This window comes from Meles meles, chromosome 13 (genome assembly GCF_922984935.1).
Source record: "Meles meles chromosome 13, mMelMel3.1 paternal haplotype, whole genome shotgun sequence".
Lineage (NCBI taxonomy): Eukaryota > Metazoa > Chordata > Mammalia > Carnivora > Mustelidae > Meles > Meles meles.
The window spans coordinates 47,554,511-47,579,323 of record NC_060078.1 but is presented as its reverse complement, the minus strand read 5'-3'; the positions used below and the strand labels follow the sequence as shown (position 1 = coordinate 47,579,323).

General features: G+C 40.2%; 2 protein-coding genes across 5 annotated transcripts in view; one reads left to right on the top strand and one right to left on the bottom strand.

Moving 5' to 3' along the window:
- Positions 1-1,004: 1,004 nt before the first annotated feature.
- NCOA4 (nuclear receptor coactivator 4) lies at positions 1,005-20,798 on the top strand. 3 transcript variants are annotated; one of them, XM_046027983.1, is made up of 10 exons: positions 1,005-1,133; positions 11,788-11,942; positions 13,184-13,324; positions 13,506-13,594; positions 14,111-14,219; positions 14,765-14,854; positions 15,399-15,545; positions 17,033-18,049; positions 18,680-18,820; positions 19,198-20,798. In XM_046027983.1, the coding sequence occupies exons 2-10, from the start codon at positions 11,802-11,804 to the stop codon at positions 19,201-19,203; spliced, it is 1,881 nt and encodes a 626-aa protein (XP_045883939.1). In that variant the 5' UTR covers positions 1,005-1,133; positions 11,788-11,801; the 3' UTR covers positions 19,204-20,798. The 3 variants fall into 3 exon arrangements, with proteins under 3 accessions (XP_045883939.1, XP_045883938.1, XP_045883937.1); XM_046027982.1 differs by lacking the exon at positions 1,005-1,133 and adding an exon at positions 6,665-6,822; XM_046027981.1 differs by lacking the exon at positions 1,005-1,133 and having other exon boundaries at positions 15,402-15,545.
- Positions 20,799-21,618: 820 nt separating this feature from the next.
- Positions 21,619-24,813, bottom strand: part of LOC123955694 (mitochondrial import inner membrane translocase subunit Tim23) — a 29,129-nt gene continuing 25,934 nt past the window's right edge. Inside the window, exon 7 of one of the 2 annotated variants that reach the window (XM_046027985.1) lies at positions 21,619-22,106. In XM_046027985.1, coding sequence (XP_045883941.1) covers positions 21,991-22,106 — 116 coding nt within the window. In that variant the 3' untranslated portion in view covers positions 21,619-21,990. The other variant, XM_046027984.1, reaches the window with a different exon arrangement.

Here is a 24,813-nt window from a genome sequence, read left to right as displayed (position 1 = left end):
GGACTTCTCCAACATGCCTTGCTGCTCCCTCTTCTCAGCTCCCCTTCCACTACATGCTCTGACTGCCTTTTAGCGTCTGTATTTAAACCCATGCTTCCCATTGCCTTCTGCTGAGATTGCCCGCCCCTTGCCACTCTTGGGTGGGACCTACTTAGATGGTCTTTCACTTTGCTGGGAAACATGGAGAGCAGATAGCTGAATACTGGAGGCCTCTGTCAAAGCTGAGACAGAAAGATTCCTGCATTAATATCTGGTCACAAATAAACAAAAAAGTTCTGATATGGGTAATGTCACACTGTGCAAATTTTGAGAAAAGGTACAGAGTGGTGAAATGTGGAGAATGGTACAATGTGGTGCTAACGAACATATGCTTTGGAGTCAGATGATGTGGCTTGGAATCTGGACTCTGACATTTGTTTACTAAAGTTAAAAAAAAAAAAGTTGTAGCCGAATATACAGGATGTAAATTTTACCACTTTAACCATTTTTAAAGTTTACAGTTGAGTGGAATTACATTCATATTGTTATGCAACCATCACCACGTCCATCTCCAGAACTTTCCATCATCGCAAACTGAAAAGTCTATACTCATTATACAATAATTCCTCTCTCCCAGCCTGTGGCAACCACGAACGTGTTTCCTGTCTCTATAAATCTGACTTGCTCTAGGTACCCTCTGTAAGTGGAATCATACAGGATTTGTCCTTTTTTGAGTCTTCTGACTTTATTTTTGCAAGCATAGGTTAAAGCTAAAATCTATCTTATGAGGACATTTGTTGTGAGAGAATCACTTCGGATAATCCTTGGCACAGACTGGGCCTGCAACAATTTTGCTTCACTTCATCTGATTTATTAAAAAAAAAAAAAAAAAGAAAGAAAGAAAGGTGGAAAGGACACGGAGAGCAAGTGCCTGAAAAGAGTGCGCGCCTGCGCTCTGTGCTCTCTAGAGGGCGGACAAGGGCTTTGCGCTGACCCGAGCGAATATCTCGCGAGACTGTCAGACGTGTGGCGTGAGGCGTGGGAGGAAGGTTGTGCTCTCGCGAGAACTCTTCCTTTCGGCCCTTTACTTGATCGGGCCGGTCTCTCTCCCAGGAAGCTTCCACTCCGATCGCCAGGAGCGGCACTTGGAGCTGGTAAGAACCGCAGTGGCTCGTGGGGCCTGCACACCTCCTCCAGCCCTCGCGTCGAGGGCTGGGCCGGGGCGCCATGACCGCTTGCTTGCCGGGCATGGGCCTGCCCTTCCCGGCCGGTCTTTACCTCAACCCGTCCGCCCCCCCCCCCCACCCGGGCGGGGTGTCACCTTTGCTTGACTGTTGGCTACTCTGAGCCTGTCCTCTCCCCAGCCCTTGACAATAACTCTGCCAGGGAATCACCACCTTCTGCCCTCCCGCCTTCTCCCGGCCCCGGGAGTGACAGCTGCAAGGTTTAGCGTGCTCTCGCCAGGGCCTCATGGATGCTAAGAAGTCCCCGTTTTCCAGAACGGGCGCAGAGCATATCCATTCCCAAACTGTTGGGTGAAAACGCGAGGAAGATGATGTTTTTTCGGCCCTCTATGTGCCAACCCAGCGTTACCTACCGTCTCATGTAATACTCCCCACAATCCCGAGAGGTAGCTTGATTCTCTCCTTTTTTACAGAGAAGAGCAAGGTTTGCTCATTCCTTGATTCATCCCACCAGCGATCATTTATTCATTGCCTATGTGTTCAGCCTTTGTTGAGGCCACAGCAATGGAAAAAAAGGGGGGGGGGGCACAGCGCTTATTTTCGTGAAAGTAAATTCCTGTGGCGGGGGTAACAGTAATATTAAACAGTCTTACGTGCCATGTGATGTAAGATGGGATGATGCGATCAAGAATGACAGCGGTCAGAGCTGTCTGTCAGATGGAAAAAGCAGCTTTTTCACAATACCGTTCTCTGGTGTTTTCTAATCAGGGTAAGGTTCACCACAGCATAACAGTATTTTGGATAGATTTATCTTTCCACCTCCCACTTGGTGATCTGGAAATGTGGTTGTAAGGACTCTTGAGTTATTTGCTGGGTGAGGATGAGACAGGTAATCATGGTTGGCTCATTTCTGTACTGGGGTCCTAGCATGACATTTTTGAACTTTAAAGACTGTCAGACCCTTTGAGGAAGACTTATGCAAATGCTACAGTGGAGGGGGGGTTGGTGCTTGTGCCTTGTGGCTTAGGGAAATTACGTGCTTTGCTCTTTGGAATGTTTGCTGGCTTGCCTATTTGTTAAGATCAGTGAGATAATATATGTAAGCTCTAGCCCAGTAATATTCCTTACATTTTATTTTTCCTTCCCCTCTTCTATGGGACTTTTATCCTTGGGTGGGCAGGGAAAATGCTAGGGGGTTTCAAGGTTTGTGATATTGTGTGTCTAAATAAACCTCTACAATTACATTATCACTGTTGGACAGATAGGTATTTAAAAAGTGGAAAAGCACAGTGAGCTGTGTAAGGGAAGGAAAAATGTGGTTCTCAGGGGGAGGAAATATCCTATTTTAGAATTACATAGGACATGCCTAGCCACCCGATTTAAATCAGCTTAGCTGTGCCAGAATTTCAGGAACCTGTGTAGGGGCTTCAGAAAACTGCAGGATATTCTGATACATCCCTGCCCCTATCTAAAAGTCTCTTGGCTCGTGTTTTATAATAAGTTCCTTCTGGGAGTAAGGGTTAGCATACTGGAAAACATTCAGAAACAGTCATCATTGCTGCTGGTGTATTTTTAACTCTCAGTGTCTTATTTCAAAGAATTAGTATGTTCTGCTGAATTTTTGGTGAATCAGTGGCACAAATTCTCCTCTAGGTAGGAAATTCACCATTGTGCTCAGGGACTGTCATAAGTATATGTCAATGTAGTCACTCAATAAATATTTATTGAGCAAATACATAAAATCTTAGTGCTGAAGTGATCCCTTTAACCTACATTATGTGGCTAAGGACTTTAGACTCAGACCTGGGATTAAATCTTAGTTTCTCTACCTGGAAACTTGTGATTATAGGTTATATATATTTAACTTCATCAAGCCTTAGGATCTTTATTTTTATTTTTTTAAAAGATTTTCTTTATTTATCTGACAGAGAGACAGATAACAAGTAGGCAGAGAGACAGGCAGAGAGAGAGAAGCAAGCAAGCTCCCCTCGGAGCAGAGAGCCCGATGCTTTGCTTGATCCTAGGACCTTAGGATCATGACCTGAGCCGAAGGCAGAGGCTTTAACCCACTGAGCCACCTAGATGCCCCCTCTTAGCCATTCTTATCCCAAGTCATCATCCCTGATTTTTGCCTGGCTTGATTATTCACTGGAATCAAGATGTTACTCCCTGGTGCTAGAAGTATGTTTGGGGACACTTGAGGCGTACTATTCCTTTTACCCAGCATTGCTTAGAGTGCTCTACAGATGTGACAATTTGGTTCAGTGAAGGAGTGAATAACTGAACATATACGTTAAAAGGTTTTTGATTGCCAGTTTGGTTATAGATAAGAAATTAAGTCTTTTAATACAACTACTGATTTCATAAGAACATAATCTTAGGTGTATTTTGAATTTAATTTTGACATTATTGCTAGTCCCCTGGGCTTGAAAGAAGAAAATATTATATTACTTGTTCATTTCCTGTGGGAAAAACCACAAGATATTTATCATAAAATTAAGGGTAAAATGGTATTATTACCGTGATGGTAGATGTTTCCCTATCCTTGACTGTATTATGGGCAGAAGTTTCAAGTTCAAAATAGGGCAGGGCCCCAGTTCTGAAAGCCTACCAAACTTCTGTGATGTCAGCTAGAATTTCTGTGGTACTGCAAAAATCTTAGGAAAAAAAATCCCGAGTTGGCTCAAGTACATTAACTGTAATATTTCTCCCTTTAACTCACAGACTTCCTGATGTTTGTGAGTCTCTATAGCTGAACTTTGACAGGTTTGGACTCAGGAAAGATGCTTTATCTCAGTGCCTGTTCTGGGATCATGGTGTCAGTGGCAATACCCTTGCTAGTGTTGTCTTGTTTGAGAGAAAACTAAAAGTATTACACTAGAAACATTTCCACCTCTGAAAAACCTTCTTGAATTAATGCAGGCCTTAAGTGTGACATCAAGTTGATTATCTATGTTTAATGAACTATACTTAATCTGGCTAGTCTGAACTTGAACATTTGCTTATCATTTATTCATCTATCCATTTATCAAAAATAAGTTAAGTCTTAATTGAATTTAGGGTCACAGCACTGCACAACTTTAGGGATACCATTCTCTTTATGTCAGTGCAATAGAGCATGTAAAGTGAAGAGGGTTGGTAATGCCAAGACACCCTTATCAGGCTATCTGTTAAGCATTAGGGTGTACAAAGCCAAATAAAACATGATACCTTCTCCTGGAGGTCTCAGGCTAAGAAGGCAGACATGTAACATGTAATTAGAGTAACATGATACAGGTGTCATACCGGAAACCTGTACTAATTAAAGTGGGTCCAGAGGAAGGAGCAGCTAACTCTGTCGGCCCAAACTAGTGAGGAGTGGGGTGCTTGGTCAGGAAAGGCTTCATAGTGGTGGGACTTGAGCATAGTTAGAAAAGCATACAGGTGGGGAGAAGGGAACTGGTATTGCTGGTGGAGAGCACTGGGAAAGCCAAGCTGGACAAGGTGAACCAGCCTGGATGACTGTGGATAGAATAGCTGGGTAGCAGGTCACAGTGTGGGGTTGCCTTGAGGAGATGACAAGAGAATCATGTTGGAGCAAGAAAATAGAGAACTTTATTAACTTTGTAAGAAATTTGGATTTTATCCTATAGGCAAGTAGGGAGTCATTGGAGAGTTATAGTTTATGTTATCTCTAAAAGAGATGATCTACTAGGAGTGGATGGTTCTCTTGTTCTGAGACAGCATAGAAATCTTGAAGCAGAAGAGAGGTAAAATAGAAACATTTTATAAAGATGTAAGGGCAAATAATGAAGTTTAAGGGAGTCAAGGGGAACCTACAAAGTAGTTTGAATGCAGAATTCTTCTAGATTTCTTTTTTATTAAGTTTTTTTATTTAGTCACTTGAGAGAAGCAAGAGCATGAGCTGGGAGGAGGAGCGAGGAAGAAGCACACTCCCCCCTGAGCAGGGAGCACGACAGAGGCTTGATCCCAGGACCCCGTGAGCATGTCCTGAGCTGAGGGCAGATATGTAACCACTGAGAAACCCAGGCACCTCTGGAATTCTTCTGAATTTTTATGATTTTTTCCTCCATAGTCTTTTTATATTTGTATAATATTGAGTAAATCACATCATTATAGTAACAACTAAAGCTGGCATAAGCTGACAGAACCAACACTAACTCTCAGTTACTGTAACTCAGGAATTCAAGTGAGGCAGAGCTGGAGCATTTAGTGTGTGGAGGCATTGGTCAGGATCTTTTAGAGAGGGTGTAGCACAGTTTCTACTGTATTTACATTGTGAGTATTTTATCGGGGCATCTAAAAGATGAAAGTTCTTTTTTTTTTTTTTTTTAAAGATTTTATTTATTTGACAGACAGAGATCACAAGTAGGCAGAGAGGCAGGCAGAGAGAGGGGAGGGAGAAGGCTTCATGCTGAGCAGAGAGCCCCATGTGGGGCTAGATCCCAGAACTCTGGGATCATGACAGCCAAAGGCAGAGGCTTTAAACCATTGAGCCACCCAGGCTCCCCTAAAAGATGAAAGTTCTTGATGTCAGTTATATTTTGATAGAGAATTCCTCCTTTCTAGCCATTTGACTTCAAGTACAAAGGGCCAGAAAATTTAAACTTTCATCATTTAGAAGTATGTCTAATTTTTTATCTTTACAAAATGTGTTATCCAGTGAAGAAGAAGTTGTTTTCTCCTTATTTCTGGTAATTAATATCCGAAACGGGATCCCAGAAACTTTGTGCATCCTAGATAAAACAGAGCCTCCACAAAGTCTGTTAATCTGAAATCTGAGGGTTTCTTTATTGAAGGTGATGGCCGTTAGTATTTTCTTTGCTTTTTGTCATATGGTTTTGCTTTACTCTTACTATTTACAAAAATGGTTTCGTGTGCATAGACAAGAGCAAATATTTTACATTAATAACATTGATTGACTAGTGCTGTCTAGATTTTGTCTTCTGGCCTGATTGGATATACAGGCTATAAGGGTTATTTTTGGAGAAAAGGAAACCAAATTAGTCGTACTATGAGCATGATAATCAAACAGGAATACTATATGCCAGGTACTGTCGTAAACATTTTACGTATAATTCATGTAATTCTCATTGAGTTGGCGACAGTAATAATGGACACCTGGAACAAAAGGCGAGGGCTGAACTCCAGCTGTGCTGACAGTGGTTATCTCGGAGGCATAAACTACTGGGCAGGGACATTCCAAGAATAACTCGGTAAGCCTTCAGAAGACCCAGGGTTGTTATTTCTCTGTAGTGAACAGCAGCAAAATCCTTAAGCCATAGACGCCTTGATTTGGAGCGCGGAGCGGGGCGGACAGAGGCTAAGAGCTGGAGCAGCTGGGCCGGGGGGAGTTTGGAGAGCGGCCCCTGGGAATCGGCTTCCGGAAGCGGCGGCGCGGGGAGGGAGGAGCCACGCCCGAGCTTTGCTAGCAGCTGCGCGGGCCTAGAGGTGACGGGGGAGGGGAGGTGCCCGAGTGGGCGGGGCCTCTCTGCCTGTCCCGGGCGCCGACGTGCGCGCTCCCAGCTGCCGAGGTCTGCGGCCAGTATCAGGGGGGTTGGGACGTGGCTCGTGGCCTCGGGACCTTTCGGCACTCCAGTCGTGGTAAAGGCGGCTCCGGTTCGGCAGGCTGGTCGCGCGGCTGAGACCGGCCTGCGAGGTTCGCCGGGAAGCCCAGGGGCGCTGCCGGAGCGCTCGGAGTCTCTTGCCGTGCGGGGGTGGGGAAGGGGGCTCCGTGGCCCAGGCTGTACGCATGCGTGTTGAGCCGTGACCCCCTGAGGGCTGCGGGTTCCAGGGACCGTACCGCGGCTTCGTAGGGCTGCTGTGCTCTTAGAAAGTGTTGGGGAACCTGGAAAGTTGCATGAATCATTGTTGCTTTTAACTAGAAAAGTCTTACTTGGCGTTAGGTGGGGAATTTTGTGGTCGGTTTGCAGTTACTGCTTCGGAAAGTTGATGTGCTGGGTTGCTGTAGTTAACAAGTATGTAGATCCCAGCGAAGTAAACTCTGAAGTGTAAATCTTAAAATATGCTATCGTGATTTCATGGTTACTTATTTTGTGTAAGTCTCTTCAGGTATTAACCTTTATTTGCGAGGTGTAAAAAAAGTTACGGAGAAGCAGATCCTGAATTTCAAAAATACTCGTGTGGATAAAGAATTAAAAGTGGGCTGAGGCTAGGGTAGGATATATATAGCATTTGAGTGAATGAACTATGAGATAAAAAAGTGCTTTTTTTTTAAGCAGTAAAAGAACGTGTGACGAAGAAATATCTCAAGATAATGTGGAATATTAATTACTTTATACTTAATTTTTTTCCAGAAAATTTGTAATGTGTAATCTATATTGTCTCATCAAAGATAACCAAATTGGCAGTATTTCAGATTTAGTAATCCATACAACATAGATGTATGCTGTGGATTGTTTTTTCAGGGCGTAGGCTTCTAGCAATGATTTGGATGCCAGGAAAATTAAAAGTGGACTTTTTTTTTTTTTTTTTTTGGAGAGGAGGGGCGGGTGGGAAGGGTGACAGACAGTGAGAGCTGGAAGGTGCAGTTAGAGATGACCTGGCCTAAACCTTCAGATAGACAAATGGAACTTTGATTGTGATACAGATGTGGGATCAGAATCAAGGTCACTTGCTGTGTCCTTCATACTTGGCACTAGTACTTGGCAGTGTTTTGATTATTCCGAAACTATCATGACATGCACAGGTACTATTTGTTTTGTTAGCATTATCCAAGGAAGAAGTTCTAAATATAGTCATAATTTCATTGGGGAGGGTATGTACTATGGTAGTGCTGTGAATTGTGTAAGACTGACGAATCACAGAGCTGTACCCCTGAAACAAGTGATACATTACATGTTAATAAAAATTGTCATAATTTATTGAGGACTATGAAAATGGACAGAATCTTAGTGGAAGTTATTCCAGTAGCATGTCATTGGAATGTTCATTCTTGGTTTTTTTTTTTTTTGGAATGTTAATTTCAAACTTTAGTATTGGCAAATAAAAGTAATTTGTGGGTGATAAGACACTAAAGGAAGAACAAGCTGGTCAGAGAGCATCCAGAACTAGACCTTAGGAACTTTAGTTCTAAATTCAAGCCTGTGGTCTTTAGATGGTCGTTTAAATTGTGTGGGTCTTAGTGGCTTCATCTATAAAATGAGAACAGTCTACAAAACAGTCAGCTTCAAAGTGTGGTTTGTGCTGGTCACTAGAGGGTTACAGCTTTTTGTAAATTTTATGGTTAAACCACATGATAATGATTTAGCTTCATTTGTGGTTAGTTGCTCAATTCTGGTTTCATGATCTTTGGATTTCGTAATTAGATTTGTGAAAACTGCTGTGCAAAGATAGCATATATAGTTTGTAGAACTCTTTGGGGAGAGCTCTAGGTTTTCCTGGAGCTTTCTTTATTTGAGGGGTGCGTGTGTCTCTCCCTCCTCTTTCCACCTCCCCTCCAAACCTAGTAGACAGGAATCCTAGAGGCAGGAAAGTTTTAGAAGCACTTAACTTTTGACTTTCTCTCAAAAAATGTACATTTAAGACAGTCTTCTGTTGAAGGTGGTGGGGCAGTGACAGATGGGCTCTAACGACCCTTATTAACAAGATGACTGCTTTGAAGGATAACATGTGAAAATATGTGATAAATATGTGGGGAAAATCAGTTTTGTAACTTAAATCTCATCCTGCCTTCTGTCCATAGCTGATAAAGAGAAAACCCAGTTTATGTACTTTTGCCATATTTTGTTCTATTAGATAGTTTTTATAGTACTTGTAATTGAATTCAGAAGACCTACTTTAGGGATCTAGTAATAACAGCACTTATATGCATTTGACTTTGCCACCTGTGTGATCTAGAGCCCGGGTTTGGCATTGTGAAGTACATTTTAATTTATTATTCATATACTTATTTTTTAAAAAAGATTTTGGTTTTTTTTGGTCAGAGAGAGCACGAGTGCACACAAGCAGGGGGAGCAGCAGGCAGAGGGAGACGCAGGCTCCTCGCTGAGCAAGGAGCCTGATGTGGGACTTGATCCCAGGACTCTGAGATCGTGACCTGAGCCAGAGGCAAACACTTAACCGACTGAGCCACCTAGGTGTCCCAGTACATTTTAATTTTATTTTATTGATTGCATTTTACACTGTGCCAGGCATTATGGCATTCCATACAAATGATGAAGACCTAAGAATGGGAAATTTGGCACAAGTGAAAGTTGGTTAATAATTGGAAAGACAGCTAAATATGCCTTGCATGTAACTTTTAAGTGCAAAGCAAAGCAACTTGTGGTAATGAGGTGACACTCTAGCTCTCCATGTGTGAGCCAGCAGTTCACTTGGGTTGCACAGGTATTGTTCAGGGTCTCTACAGTGTGCACTAAGTGTATACTAATGCCTGTGCTTAAAACAGGTCAGTTTACAGTGTGAAAAAGAAGTTAGCAAAATAGTTACAGCTGGCCTTTTGAGGGTTAAAAAAATTCCACAAAGATTCCTGTCAAATTTAGTAATGGAGGCCCTTCCTTTTTAGAGGTCATTATGGGGAAACGGATTGAGGTAGTGAAAAAACAGGGAAGTTACAAAGTTTCCTGAATCTTTCAGTTTCTTAGAGGATCTCTAGTTCCTCAGTATGTATCTTTCCCTGAGATTCTCAAAAGAAAGCCTATTGGGTTTCTTCTTCCCATCATTTTATTTAAGGATGGGGGTCATACCACTTTTGTCCCTTCCCATCTTTTAGCTAGCTATGTGGTCCTGAACCCTAGGCTTGCAGGTACAGTCTAGGCCAGAGGTCACTTGCTTTCGGATGAAGAGTCAGCCTTTTGGGGGACTCTATACTGGGTAGGCTGCCGTTCAACCAAAAGCTGGCTTCTTTGAGAAGGTCTCTGCCTTCAGAACTGACAGGAGGTTCTTTCATGTGTTCCCTCAGATGTCTCCTGGTAATCCTCCTCTACTTCCTTTGGGTGATTCTGAACAAATCTAAGTCTTTTCAAGCGGTCACCAAGTATTTGAGTGTTGTAATCAAGTTCTCCCAGAGACTTATCTAGGCTAAACAGCTTCCCTTCCTGGAGAAATTTTTCATGGTTTGAAGGTCCCTTTGCCTGTTCTAAACTGTGTTATTCAGAAAGAAATTTTAAATTTAGTTTAATAAACATGGAACAGCTTAGTCCTGTGACAAACACTATACTGTTGGTAAATGCAAATGGTGTGTTTTCTCTCGGACCCAGCATAGTGCTAACTTATATAGAGGTTACTTTCAATTAAAAATCTTCATCCTTTTAAAAAACATTTTATTCTCTTCTACTTTGTCCTCCCCCATTCAAGTTTTAAAAATCTACATTTTGTTTTATCAAATTTAACAGCTGTGTAGAGATTGTTGTGGAATCTTTTTATCAAAGTCACTTGTTAACTGCAACTGTAATATCTGCTTTCTGTTTTTTTTTTTTTTTTTAATCCATGAAAAAAACAGGGGAGTTTGGGGGAAAACATACCTCTAAAAACTTTATAGACTGGCTTCATTCAGTCTTCTGTCCTTTTGAGTTGTTTGTAAAAAATAATCTTAGGATTCCATTTAGTTGTACCTGTTTATCTCATGTTCACTTGTCCCCAAAGATAGGATATCACCTTGACACAGGACATACTGTTGAGCATCCAGATAGAGTGTGGCTGCAGGACTACATTGAGTGGCTGGTTTAGTAGAATTGTCCAAGAAGGAAAAAACTTTGATGTCATCGGGCTTGGTGAACACTTGCTGGGTTACACTGATTACTGCCTTTTCCTAAGTGTTTAGAAACTATCTCTGATTCTAGATCTATCTAAGATAGACACCACACTTCTTCCAGTGGTTTTTGTCAAGGTTTTGCTTCATTGTTTTTCCAACCATCTTCTGTCTCAGTCTCTTATCATTTTATCATTGCTTGCGTGCTGTTTTTTCCACTTCTATTTCTTATCTCTTGTAAACCCAAGATGATTAGAAAACTCTGTAGTTTCCCATACCAATGCCTGTAAGCACCTCCCTTATATCAGAATCCTTTGAAATTACTTTGTTAGATTTACATTCTTGAGAGCATCCTACCTATGAAACCATTCCTAAAGCAAAAAAAAAAAAAAAAAAGTCCCACCTTAAAGAAAATAATTTAAAATTTCCATTTTCCCAGTGAATTTAGGTAAATGCCAAATCCAAACAATGTTCTTAATTCTCCTTACCAAGTTAGTAGTTTGTAGTTGCTTTTCAAAGTAATTACGGATCCTTCTAGACCTTTCAGAACAAGAACATGTGCCCCCTATGTGTGTTATAAATAGAAACTTGCACTGTAGTGTTTATAGCCCTATCAGTTCAGGAAAATTAGTGCTTTTTGTTTTGTTTTTTAGGAATAATCTGTTCACATTTAAAATGTCACTAAAGTACATGCATAGAATTGTAGGGTAGGAATGCAGTAGTGGTGGGCAGGGAAGAAGAGGCAGTATTTATTAAGGGTATACTGTGTGCCAGGTCTGTGTTGGAAGTAATCTAAGTAAGTTAGTAATTGGGAGCTGGTTGGAATGATCATTTGGGGGATGATTGAAAGGTGGTTTTTGGTTGTAATTACAGTGCAATTTAGATTGTTCTTTTTTTTTTTTTCTTTCAAAGGAACAGTGAGCAGAATGAGTACCTCACAGGACCAGAGTGGCTGCTCCAGTACTAGAGAGCCCCTTTTGAGGTGTTGTGATGCACGGAGGGACTTGGAGCTTGCTATTGGTGGAGTTCTCCGGGCTGAACAGCAAATTAAAGATAACCTGCAAGAGGTGTGACATGTGCTTTTTTCTTCCCTTGTCTGGACTCTCAGCACAGGGCTAGTTAGAGCATGGCTAAGGGGTTGGCTTCTCTGTGCCAACCAAAAACTTTTATCTGATGCCTTGCATGGGTATGCCTGAAATGTTGGTATCTTTGATTCCCAAGTAAAATTAAGCAGATGGTAGAAGAGTCTGAAAAACCTTGTACTACCTTAAAGAGTTCAGTTCAGCATGCATTTTTTAATTGCTCCTCTGTGTGGTCCCTGTGCCAAGTACTGCCCTCAGTAAAAACAGAACAAAACGAATGAGTACCATACTTCACAGCTATGTGTCCTTCATGCATGAGGGGTGGTACTTCATCATGTCCCCTGCCATCTTTTAACTTAGTGGTGGCATGGTTTTGGCGGTGGCATGGTTCTGTAAATAACTTTATCTGTTAGATCAAGCCAGAATGAAATCTCTTTGTTCCATTGACCTAATATTATTCTATTGGTGAGTGGGAAGATCACGTATCACATGACTTTGAAATACAACTTTATTATACAGAAAAAATTTATTTTAAAATGGTTTCTTATGTGAATTCTCATGGATAATTTATAGCTGTTCTGATTTCTGTCCTTCGGATTTTTTATATTTGTTGTTTTTTGAATTGCTGTTTATGCTTCCAGAAACAGTTTATAGGTTTACTTAACCTGTCTGCCCTTGTGGTCTTCTGTCTGTTCACAGGTAGTCGCACATCTCTTTACTGAATTGGCCTCTGTAAATAGATTGCTCATTCATAGAATGAGAAAAGAGATAAGGGCTAGCTATTAATACTCCTGTCTTACTCCACTGGCAAATTTGTAAGACTTTAGGTTTTCAACTTGTATGGAAAACTGAGGGGGATCAGCATTACATAATCTATCCTTTAATTTTCTCTTGACTACTTTTGGTCACCCAAATAAACCTGCTTATCTTTGGAGAGAGGGAGTATTGAAGGAGGATTTTAGAGCTTATGAATGCTTTTATGGCTAGAATTCTTAAACTGGGTCCATGGTTTTGCTTTGGGGACCATAAATTCCAGAATTACGGCCAAAATTTTGAGTATATAGTATGTATTTTCTGGGGAGATGCTCCATAGATATGATTGAATGATGAAAAGGATTTGTGACACCCCTCCCCCGCCAATAAGCTTAAGAAACTCACCATTCTTTGGGAAACACCATTCTTTGGGCTTTTAACAGCAGTGAGGCTAATAGGTATATGTTTCCTAGGTCAAAGCCCAGATTCACAGCTGCATAAGCCGTCACCTGGAATGCCTTCGAAGCCGTGAGGTGTGGCTGTATGAGCAGGTAGATCTCCTCTATCAGCTTAAAGAGGAGACACTTCAGCAGCAGACCCAACAGCTCTACTGGGTAAGGAGGCTGCAAGGCTGTAATCAGTTTGAATATGGTTTCTGGTTTCCAAAGAATGTCTTTCCTGTAATGTAGCATTAATAAAGATCAGGTATAAGTTTAATTTCAAGTGCTGTTTGTTAACTTGGATATATTTGGTGCTTTTAGTATTACTGGCTACATGGTTCCATTTTTCTTACAGTTACTGGGCCAGTTCAATTGTCTTATTCATCAACTAGAGTGCACCCAAAACAAAGATCTAGCCAATCAAGTTTCTGTGTGCCTGGAGAGGTAAAGATATTTTTTACTTGTTTTGACTTTTGGCTCTTTGATTTGATGTATGTATTTTATTTTTTAAAAGATTTTATTTATTTATTTGAGAGAGATATCGAGAGCAGGAGTGGGGAGCAGTTGGGGCGGGTGGGGAAAGGGAGGAAATAGGCTCTCTGCTGAGCAGGGAGCCTGACATGGGGCTTGATTCTAAAAGCCCCGAATCATAACCTGAGCCCGAGGCAGATGGTTGACCAACTGAACCACCCAGCTGCCCCAACTTCGATGTATTTAAAAAACAAGTCAATTTTGTGACTTACTGTATGTCTTGGATTTAATGTGACTTCTCTTTTCCTGTGATAAGATCATCTGACTTTATATACTTAATATTATATCTGATGATACATAGTGAAGTCATTTGCCTCTGATGAGTTTCTTAGAAAAGTAAAGTACAGTCATTTCAAATCATTCACACTTTGGCTTTTGTTTTAGATTAAAATCATTATTCCTTAAAAATAGATTTTATTTTTTTTCCAGACTGGGCAATTTGACCCTCAAACCCGAAGATTCGACTGTCCTGCTGTTTGAAGCAGACACAACTGCTCTGCGTCAGGCCATCACCACGTTTGGATCCCTCAAGACCATTGTGAGTAGTGTTGATCTCAGATAATTCATAGAGCATTTCTCAGATCTGTGGACTCACAGGTGGTCTTGAAAATTTTTACTATGAATAGTGGCTTTCTTGAGCATTTGGTATGCTTCAGAAGTTTCATGTTCTGATTAAGTTGATAGAGCATTAGGCTGGTAGTTCTTGGAATGTGGAACTGACTCACTTATAATCTCCAGAATTCATCTTGTATCCTTTTACATAACTTTTGACATACTTCTTATAAAATCTATGACTTGAGTAGTCTTTAAAATAAAAAACCAAACACGGGCTCATTTGGGTCTTGTAAAAGCGGTAATACTACCAATTCTGGTGAAGAAGTCTCTTGTATAGTTGAGTTATGTAGTAGAGAATTCTCAGATTTCATAATTACTTGTGTAGGTCATTGAATTTAGTGTAAAGAATATTCTAGTGAAATGATAATGCTTTGCTTATTACTTTTGAAATTGAGGAATTACAGTTTCACCTTTTTGGGATGAAAGCATAACGTTAACAAACATGATTAATTTCCTTTCATTTTATAGCAAATTCCTGAGCACCTGATTGCTCATGCTAATTCATCAAATATTGGGCCTTTCCTGGAGAAAAGAGGTTATATCCCATTGCCAGAACAGGTAAAATGTCATTTTTGTTTCTGGTAACTAAGTTATTCCTTGGCTTATATGTCTTTTGGCTTTTGAGTAAATCACTTTTATTTATTTACTTTTTGGTACCATTTATTTGCAAAATGGCACCAGTGGAAATGAGTTAATTTATGCAATTAAACACTCCCTTTGAGACTGAGTGTCAGATAGAAATTTAGAGGTTTTATAGGTGTTACGAGAAAAAGTCAATTGTATCAATTAGTTCATAAGACATATTATCATTAGCTCTCTGGGGTAGTTCTCTCTTAGGGAACCTTCTCTGTATAATTCTTAAGGCAATGTGAATAGGAATGCTATTATCTATGCAAAATATCTAGATATTTTGAGAGCAACCCTGGAGATGAGCTATAATTCTTGTTTTTTAATTGTGAAGATGGAGAGTTAGGGAAGTCATGTGATATGTGCAGGGTCAGTGGCAAGCCAAAATTAGAAAGTGTGGATCTCTTGCTTTTCTGGTGAACCTTCCATGGCATTTGGCATTGCCTCGTTAAGCAGCAGAGTATTATGTGATTAGCAGAAGTCAGCATCCAGCACCACGGCTGTCTCTCTCAGTGACTGGCTCCTTGGAAGCAAAACTGCCAGTGGTCGTCCGGCTCCTTACATGCCCAGCACCAACCTTCAGGACTGGCTCACCCAAAAGCAGACCTTGGAGAACAGTCAGGTGTGTTGCTGCCTTTATTATTTCTGAGGTAGACGCAGTAGCAGTAGATGGTTTTAGTTTTTTTTTTTTTTTTTAAGATTTTATTTATTTGACAGAGAGAGATCACAAGTAGATAGAGAGGCAGGCAGAGAGAGAGAGAGAGAGGGAAGCAGGCTCCCTGCTGAGCAGAGAGCCCAATGCGGGACTCGATCCCAGAACCCCGAGATCATGACCTGAGCCAAAGGCAGCGGCTTAACCCACTGAGCCACCCAGGCGCCCCGATGGTTTTAGTTTTTAACTTATGGTTTATGTCTTTGTTTAGTTTTTAATTCTAAGCTGAAAATATTTTTACAACTCTTTATTACAACAGTGACACCTCTTCACTACAGATAGCTTAGAAAACAGAACCATAAGGAAATACAAACTCATAATCCCAAAATTCAGAGCTAACTACTATAACACTTGTTTATATACTTCCATTTTTCTCTGTGTACATATACTTCAGAAACATGATTCTGTAAATCCTGTTTGGACTGGATTTTTTCCACTAGTAGAGCACAAATATGTTTCTCTTTAATTTCTTCCATAAAATCCTTAATAGCATATAATATTTTATTGATTGGCTATAACTTAAACTCTAGTTTTCTAGGTATAAACAGAGTTCCCCTAAACAGCCAGGAGTTCGTTTGTGCACATTCTTGATTAGTAAAATCCTAGCAATTGCATTTCTAGATTATAATTCTGCATACCCTTTAAGACTTTGGATACATATCGCCAGTTTGGCTTTCCAGGAAGTTGGTACCAGTTTATATTCAGAAGAATACACAGCAGAATATTGAGGGTGCTTCCTTCCCTGAAATTTCTTGAATAGTGACAATCGTATTTATAAGTTCCCCTTTTCTCCAAATTTGATACAGAGTAACAGTTTTACTTGTTTTGAAGTTTCTTTGCTTATGGAGATTGAATATTTTTCATGTTTATTAGCCTTCCTGGATGAGTTGCCTAATCATATCATTTGTTCATTTTTGTCTTTATTCGTAAAGATTTTTTAAGATTTTATTTATTTGAGAGAGAGAGATTACAATAGGCAGAGAGAGAGGGGAAGCAGGTTCCCTGCTGAGCAGAGAACCCAATGTGGGACTTGATCCCAGAACCCTGAGATCATGACCTGAGCCAAAGGCAGAGACTTAACCCACTGAGTCACCCAGGCACCCTATTCATAAAGATTTATTACGTAGAACTGCCAGACTCTTTTCTATCAAATATGCTACAAGTACTTTCTCCTGCTTTGTCTTTATTAATTTTTTTTTAAAACTGCAGAAAATTAATTTTTTTGTTATTCACGTATATAAATATTGCAGTAGAGAAATCCTTTGTCTCTTGGCCTTATCTACGTAAATTTAGAAATACTGGGCAGTGTAATAAATGTGCAGATAGAACTCTTTATCATTGAATTCCAAAGCAGCCATAATGTTCTGTTGTACTAATACTGTGTACTTCTTGTGTAGACTTCTGCCAGAGCCTGCAATTTCTTCAGTAATGTCTGGAGCAACGTAAAGGGCTTAGAAAACTGGCTCTACAAGAGTCAGCAACAAGAGGTTCCTGAAAAACCAACTTCCCAAAAGTGTAACAGCCATTCTACCACCAGTTCTTACTCTGTTGAAATTGAAAAAGTTGGAGACCTGGACCTTCTTGATCAAGATGAGATGGACCTTTCTGATTGGCTGGTGACTCCTCAGGAATCCCATAAACTGGAGAAGCCTGGGAATGGCAGCTGTGAAACCAGTGAGAAGTTGAAGCTCCTGCTGCACGTGTTCCAGGAGCCCTATAGTGTGAATGATTGGCTTGTCAAGCCCGATTCCTGTACCAATTGTCGGGGCAACCAGCCCAAGGGTGTAGAGATTGAAAACCTAGGCAATCTGAAGTGCCTGAATGACCATTCTGAGGCCAAGAAACCCTTGTCTACTCTGAACCTGATTACAGAGGACTGGCTTGTTCAGAACCATCAGGACCCCTATAAAGTAGAGGAGGTATGCAAGGCCAACGAGCCCTGTACAAGCTTTGCAGAGTGTGTGTGTGATGAGAACTGTGAGAAGGAAGCTCTGTGTAAATGGCTTCTGAAGAAAGAAGGAAAAGACAAAAATGGTATGCCTGTGGAACCAAATCCTGAGCCTGAGAAGTGTACAGATTCCCTGAGTATGTGGCTCTGTCCTTCCAGAAAAGAGGCAGCACAACAAGCTAAGATGTCAAAGGCAGTGGCTCCTTCTAGAATTGCTGATTCCTTCCAAGTCATAAGGAACAGTCCTTTGTCAGAGTGGCTCATCACACCCTCATGCAAAGAAGGTTGTCCCAAAGAAGTGCCTAGTACTGAAGACAGAGCTGGCAAGCAAAAGCTTATGAACCCGGCGGCCACTTCGTGGTGTTCCTTAAACACAGCTGACTGGGTCTTGCCAGGAAAGAAAATGGGAAACCTCAGCCAGTTAACCTCAAGAGAAGACAAGTGGCTACTTCGAAAGAAGGCCAAGGTGAGCACAGACATCAAAATAACACCATTTGAACTATAGTTAGTAGATTTGTACTTTTTTTTTCTTTTAAAAAGGAAAATTTTACTTGACAGAGAGACAGTGAGAACAGGAATACAAGCAGGGGAAGTGGGAGAGGGAAAGCAGGCTTCCCTCGGTGCAGAGAACCTCATGCGGGGCTCGATCCTAGGACCCTGGGATCATGACCTGAGCCAAAAGCAGATGCTTCACCATCTGAGCCACCCAGGGGCCCTGTTTATACTTTAATCACGAACCTTGTAAAGGGGCCAGATCCTTAAATATTTTAAATGTTATTTGGCCTATTAATTTTGATGGAAGATTAGTGATTCACACTGAAATTTTGGTCTATTTTCCAGACCCCGCAATTCCCATCCTGCAGGAAACAAAAAAAGGAAAACAAAACAAAACCCAGACTGTTTTATTGGCTATTTACGGAAAAGATTAAACTGTTGTACCATTGCTCTTGCTTAATAGAATGGCCAACATTTACAACATTATTACAAAATGGCAAAATATTCCTTACAGACACTACACTATTTGGAAGATGAGTTAAGTTGGGTCTCTTGCCTCCCAGCTGTCATGTAGCAACCCACCCTTTTTGTCTTCTTGCAGGAAGTATTACTTAACTCACCCCTACAGGAGGAACATAACTTTCCCCAAGACCGTTACGGCCTCCCAGCAGTTTGTGACCTCTTTGCCTGTATGCAGCTTAAAGTTGACAAAGAAAAGTGGTTATATCGAACTCCTCTACAGGTGTGTACATTCCACTAGTGTTTTAAAAAAAAAATGAGATTTTAGCTGTTTGTAAATGTTTTGTCTTCACTGGGAATTAACAGGACCCATCGAACTATATTTTTGTTAATGGCATGTATGCTAGGCAAGTGAGAGTGGCTGGGGAGGGGGGATCATAACAGTTTTTCAGGTATTTCAGTTGAACTTGCTTTACGAAATAACTAGGACACACTTGAAAGTGACCTTTCAAGATGATAAAACTGCTGGGAATTTTCAGAGCCTGTGTGGATTTTATTAGCCTACCTATTTAGAAATAAATCAGCTCTAAGGGAGGTTGTGGGAGAGATTTGCTTTTATCCTATAGTGAAGTGACTCTAATCTTTGGCTTTTCTTTATAGATGTGAAAGAATGGGACACGAGTCAAGCAGCTTTTCTGCAAATTCACACATCCATGGGCCGAGTGACTGTGTGGCTTACCAAATCATTGTGTTTCTGGGTCTGACCCAGTCAGCTTAGTTCCTTTCCTGTCTAATTTTGAGCTAGTGAAGAGAATTAAGTCATCAAATTCTGAGTTACTGTGTAAAAGAAAAAGGCTGTTTGTTGATGCTAAGGTGATTCAGTTCCTTCTTACAGAAGTATTAACTCAGCCCTACACTAGAAATAGCATCTTGGTGGATAGGTCTTTTTCATAAGCCTCTACAGCTCCTTAGATTGGATTGTTACTAGAAGTACATTAAAACACTGTAGTTTTAAAAATGAACTAGTTGTATAATCAAGGCGTGTTGATGTATTGGAAAGCTAGTAAGCTTCCCTAAACTTTTGATTGTCCTCCTTTAGATGCTTCCCTTGCTGTGGGTTTTCTTCCATTGGTGGTGGAAATGATTCTTCTGTTTAATATATAGTGTATTTCACACAAATAGTTAACCTTGCCAATGTAGTGATTTTTTTTTTTTCTTACCAAAATGTGTATTAACAATCTTGGCCATTTTGGACATTAATTATAAAACAGTTTAACTTACATGTCAGATTCTACATTATTTTTCTCTTTTGAAAGATTCAGCTACTGCAAATTTTGTCTTTTTCCCTTTTCTAAATATTATTATTAAAGTATCTAGTGAGCTTTAAAAGAGCTCCTTATTGCTTCAAGACTATATTTAGGGTAGTCCTAGCCACTTTCAAAATATTCTGAACTACAGGTCAAAGAACCCTAGCGCTGACTAATCAATCAAAGAACAAAAGGCAAGACATGTTGGAAATGTACTACTTGAACTATTTGCTATCCTTAGGGTTATTGGTGCATCCTGTGTAAGGGGAAGCTGAGCTTGACACCTGGTGCTTTTAACTAGGAATAAATTAAATGTCCTCTCACTGCAAGCATAGCAAACCTATACCTCTGAAAGTATTAGAATGCAGTGACATTTTAGTGAGCAGGCCGTTTTGAACACTTGTGCCTTGGAGGTGTTTACTGAAGCTTTATGAAAACTTGATGTCTTCTCAGTATCCTTAAAAGTCATGTCCATGCTTTAAAAGGTTTCTCTGTAGGAAATGCGATTTATAATGTTTTTAAATTCTCTAAGGTGAGACACATAGCTGCTTTCCAGGCTTTTAAACTATTAAGCCACTCAGCTTGCCTCTGTGTTGTTAATACTTTCCAGGTTTGTGGTATGGTCAACCAAAAACCCTTCTGGGGAAACTTCATAGTCCCATAGTCCTTCCCATACAGCTTCATTAGACTTCTTGAACCACAGCTGAAAAGAACCTTCAATTTTTTTTTGTCCCCCCCCCGCCCCCCCCACTTAGAACTTTTATTAATAAAGATGGCAGGTAAAAACTTAAGGAGCCTTTTCCATTATCTTAGGTTGCAGGAAACTTCGTAGTTTTTTGAGGTTTAAGGATGTGTTTCTAATTTTACATTCATCACCACGCTAATGAGTATGTAAAACATTCTTTTGCATTGATGCATTTTGTACCCACTCCATTAAAAAAGCATTAACAGCCATAGTTGTTGTGTGTATTTGTAAGACTACCTTGTCACAAAATGTTCTACCACTGGGTAGGAGTACAGCTTAGAAACAACTTGAACATAAATTGTTTTTATATTCACTTAAATATCAATATATTTTATGAATCTTAAATTAGTAAAAGGTATATTACTAACTTCATTTTGAGTTTTTTCCTGCAGACTTCAGATCTGCTCTTTTAATTTTTAACCTGCTTTTTATGAAATATATTAAACTCATTTTTAAAAAGAACTAGAGGCCTTTAGCTAAGATTCAGAGCTTTCCCATCAAGACTCCTTACTAGGTAGATGCCAAAGGCCCTACTTTTCCTTTTTCCCTTCATAATAATCACCAGTTGTTTCGTATTTATTACATATATGTATAACCTGCAGTGCAGTTTTATTTAACTTTATTTCATAGGTGAGAAAACAAACTCAGAAATTAAGTAACTTGCCCTTACCTCCCTTAGCTTTCCCAAGACCTTCTTATTCTTAAACCCTTGTAAGCTCGTCTCTTTCCTCTGATTATGTTTCTAATTATCCTCCATGAGATGACGACTCAATGAGCAGAGTTAAGCATGATGGCTGGACAGACTAACACACTACTCTAAGGGCATAATGGTAGATTTCAAGTATCTTGAGGGGGTTTTGTGTCAACTCTATTAAAGAAAAATTGTAACCTAGCTGTTAATGGTGCCAAGAAGACCTTCATTTCAACACAACCAAGAAAACGTGTATTGGCCTAGTTGGGGCAGACAAAAATGCTAAGAGTAACTTTCACTTTATACCCAGAAAAATGCTTTTAAATGGAGACGCACGCTATGTTTACACTTTGGTTCTTTTTTCACCTTTTATTGGGAATACAAGGCAACATTACAGTTTCAGATCATTAAATAAACAAATGTGGTGATACCGTATTAATAATCATGACCTGAATTCTGTGAGTAAGCAGTTTTCCAGTTCGGGGAGTAGGGGAGAACCACATTACTCAGCCTCCAGAGGGTTCTGGCTTCAACTCTGGGTAGAAGGAATGCCAGTCCTGGTCAACCATCCATTATCTTCACCACAGCAAATTGGAATCTCCCAATTTTTCAAACTAATTGTAGGAAGAAAGAGTTAACTCCAGACTGACATATAAATTGATCGGGATGACTACTAAAGTGTCCTCCACTCCTAAGGTGGCAAAAAATCTTCAGAGTGACTGTTGGAGTAAGGAGCCTTTCATGTGCTCCCAGTTATTATACAGTGCATAGAGGCTGGTAAGCGTTAGTCCTGCTAGACCACCTCGTGCTACCCCTCGAAGACCACCTGGAAAACAGAATGGGGGGGAACAGCCTTGTATTGTACAGTGTCCTGGCATCAAAGGATTAAGTAACGTTATCATGAAATTGAGACACACAATTCATGTATTCCACCTCAAACAATAAAAGTCCTAATATAATACAAGAAACCAAGACCTTTCAAGTGAGAAATTCCCTTAAATCACTTGTTTACTACATATACTGTATTCTCATTCACAACCTTTCCCCTTTACTTTTAATTCATAATTATAGGTAAGATAATAAACATTAGTAATTTGATTTTTCTCAATCTTACTTGTTCCTATAACACTTCAGACAAGATCTTATGCCTATTATTGAAGTCCCAAACAGATCAATAATTTCCTCCTAGTCCTACAGTTTAGAACCTCACAGGCACTGCCAGTTGATTTAAGGCTATAATATAAACAAGGTGACACCCTCTTTGGGAAGAATATTAACGAACTTTGAACTCTGGACAGGTCCTCTGTTAACTCTGAAGACTCAAGAAGTAGTGGTGATAAGATGGCTATATCAAGTTGAGTTAAGTGATGAGAAAGCACCACCTGCTGCCGCCACCCCGACTCCTACACTGACGCATCACAATCTTCGACGGCTCATGACCAATGAGGCACTTAGCATCATCATACTCACTGAAAAACACTGAAAGATTAGACTTAGAACTATTTTTGCATAACGACAGTTTTTCATGTGAAAAAAGATTAGCAATATATATTTCACTTGAAATGAAATATAAAAACAATGCTTTAATCATTGCCTGAAAACCAACCCGAGTCTAACAAGAGGACTAGGGGGTACCCAAATAAGCTTTTAAGAAATAACCTGATGCTCTCTTACAGTTTTACAAACAAGTGGATAACATAAACTAAGGTAGCCTATGCTATACCTATGGATTATTCATTCCAAGTTATGTGTTAGGAAGACAAAGGTTGAATGGAGCTGTGGTTCAGTGATTACCTTACCAGAGGTCCTTTGGCTATGAGCCAGTAAATTCTGTGAAATTCTGTGACACTGCCAAGTTAGAACACTTCAGACTGTTTCTGCAATGAATGTTCTGCCAGATGCCTTCAACTGATAGATTAAAAGGCCAACCCCTCCAGGAGCCTCTCCAGTCTGAAGATGTATGATAGCTGACCTACGTAGGTTTCCACCATGAAGTGCCCTTATTATCTCTCTCAAACACACTGAAACAAACTGCAGGCATCATCTATAAACAGCTGTCAAATACGTGGGAGGGAATCAGAAACAAAATTCAATGGAAGAGCTCTCCTTGAAGCTCACATCATCTCTTTATACCATCTTGCTATATTTAGACTGGGTATGGCAGTTGAATTTGCGGTTGAAAAATGTACACTCAACCAGCTAACTTAAAGCAACCTGCCCAATTTAGTAATGATCTACCTCATGTCTTTGACTAGTAAGTCAATAAAAAGTTCCAGGGACTGAAGGTGAACTACAATTAGACCAATTACTAAAATGGAAAAAACAAAACTGAAGCACAGGAGAATAAATGCTACTCGCAGCACTCTGTGATGAGGGTTCTTTGAACAAGCAGGTTACAAGCATAAAGTCCCCATTCTGAGTCAACACAAAACAAAGGAAAGGTGGCTTCACTGCTGTTTATCAGCAGAAAAATGATGGAGGGCTAATAAATGAAAGCACACTAGGTTTGCAGATGTTTTCCTGGGACCAAACACTCAACTTCAGACCAACTCTTCCAGGTAGATTACAGATCCACAGGGCTCTGAACTCTGCCCACTGGTTTGGAAATAGCTGTAAACTGTTCCAATTGGTCCTTTGCTTTGAGTGTCCCAAGCATGTAGTTGCTACTCAGCCTTTTTTGAAGGATTTTCACATTAGTTTTAGGCTATCAAGTAACAAGCCACCCTGGGCAGAGGCACTGGGGGTAACATAATGAAACTGGGAACTGGAGGACTAAGATCTTTGGGAAACCACTGGGATATTAACTGTCCCTTGAGAACAATTTATCCCCTAGAAAGCTTTCTATTTTGACCAAAATGAAACAAACTCTCCTTTGAAGGTTAGAAAACACTTATTTCCAGCAAGCAGACACATAGGCAGCGTTTGATTTGCTTTGATCAGCACAGCTGATCCTGATTCAAGGGCAGCCTCTTATCACATACCAACCCATGTTTTAGTTTTAACTTTCCATTAATTCCAGCATTTCTCAACTGGTTGTGTTAAACGTTTGAAGGCCTTGGCTTAAGGCTTTCTGTAACCAATTTATGCCCAACTAAGCACAGGAAGTTGATTAGCAAACATTCCTGCTTTGTACCCAGTAACCAAGTAAGGCCAACGGTCAATCTGTATAAAGGAAAACAAACACAAGACATGCGTTTCAGTTTTACCTTCTATCTTTTGGTCCTTACACAACTCTTCCAGAAAGGGCAAGTATTATCTCTTCTCAACACAGGAAAATGAGGCCCAGATTATTAAAGGACCTTGTTTGTGAGGTATAGAGTTGGATAGTGGCAGAGCTAACATACTGAACTGACAATTACATTAAAGCTGGGACCAGCAAATTTTTCTTAAAGTGGCCAGAAAGTAGACATTTTAGGTTTTCAGGGCTCAAAGGCTATTATGTAGATAGTTACATAACCACTTAAAATGTAACTACAATTGATCCTTGAACAGTGTGGGGTTAGGGGTGCCAAACCCCCACACAGTCAAAAATC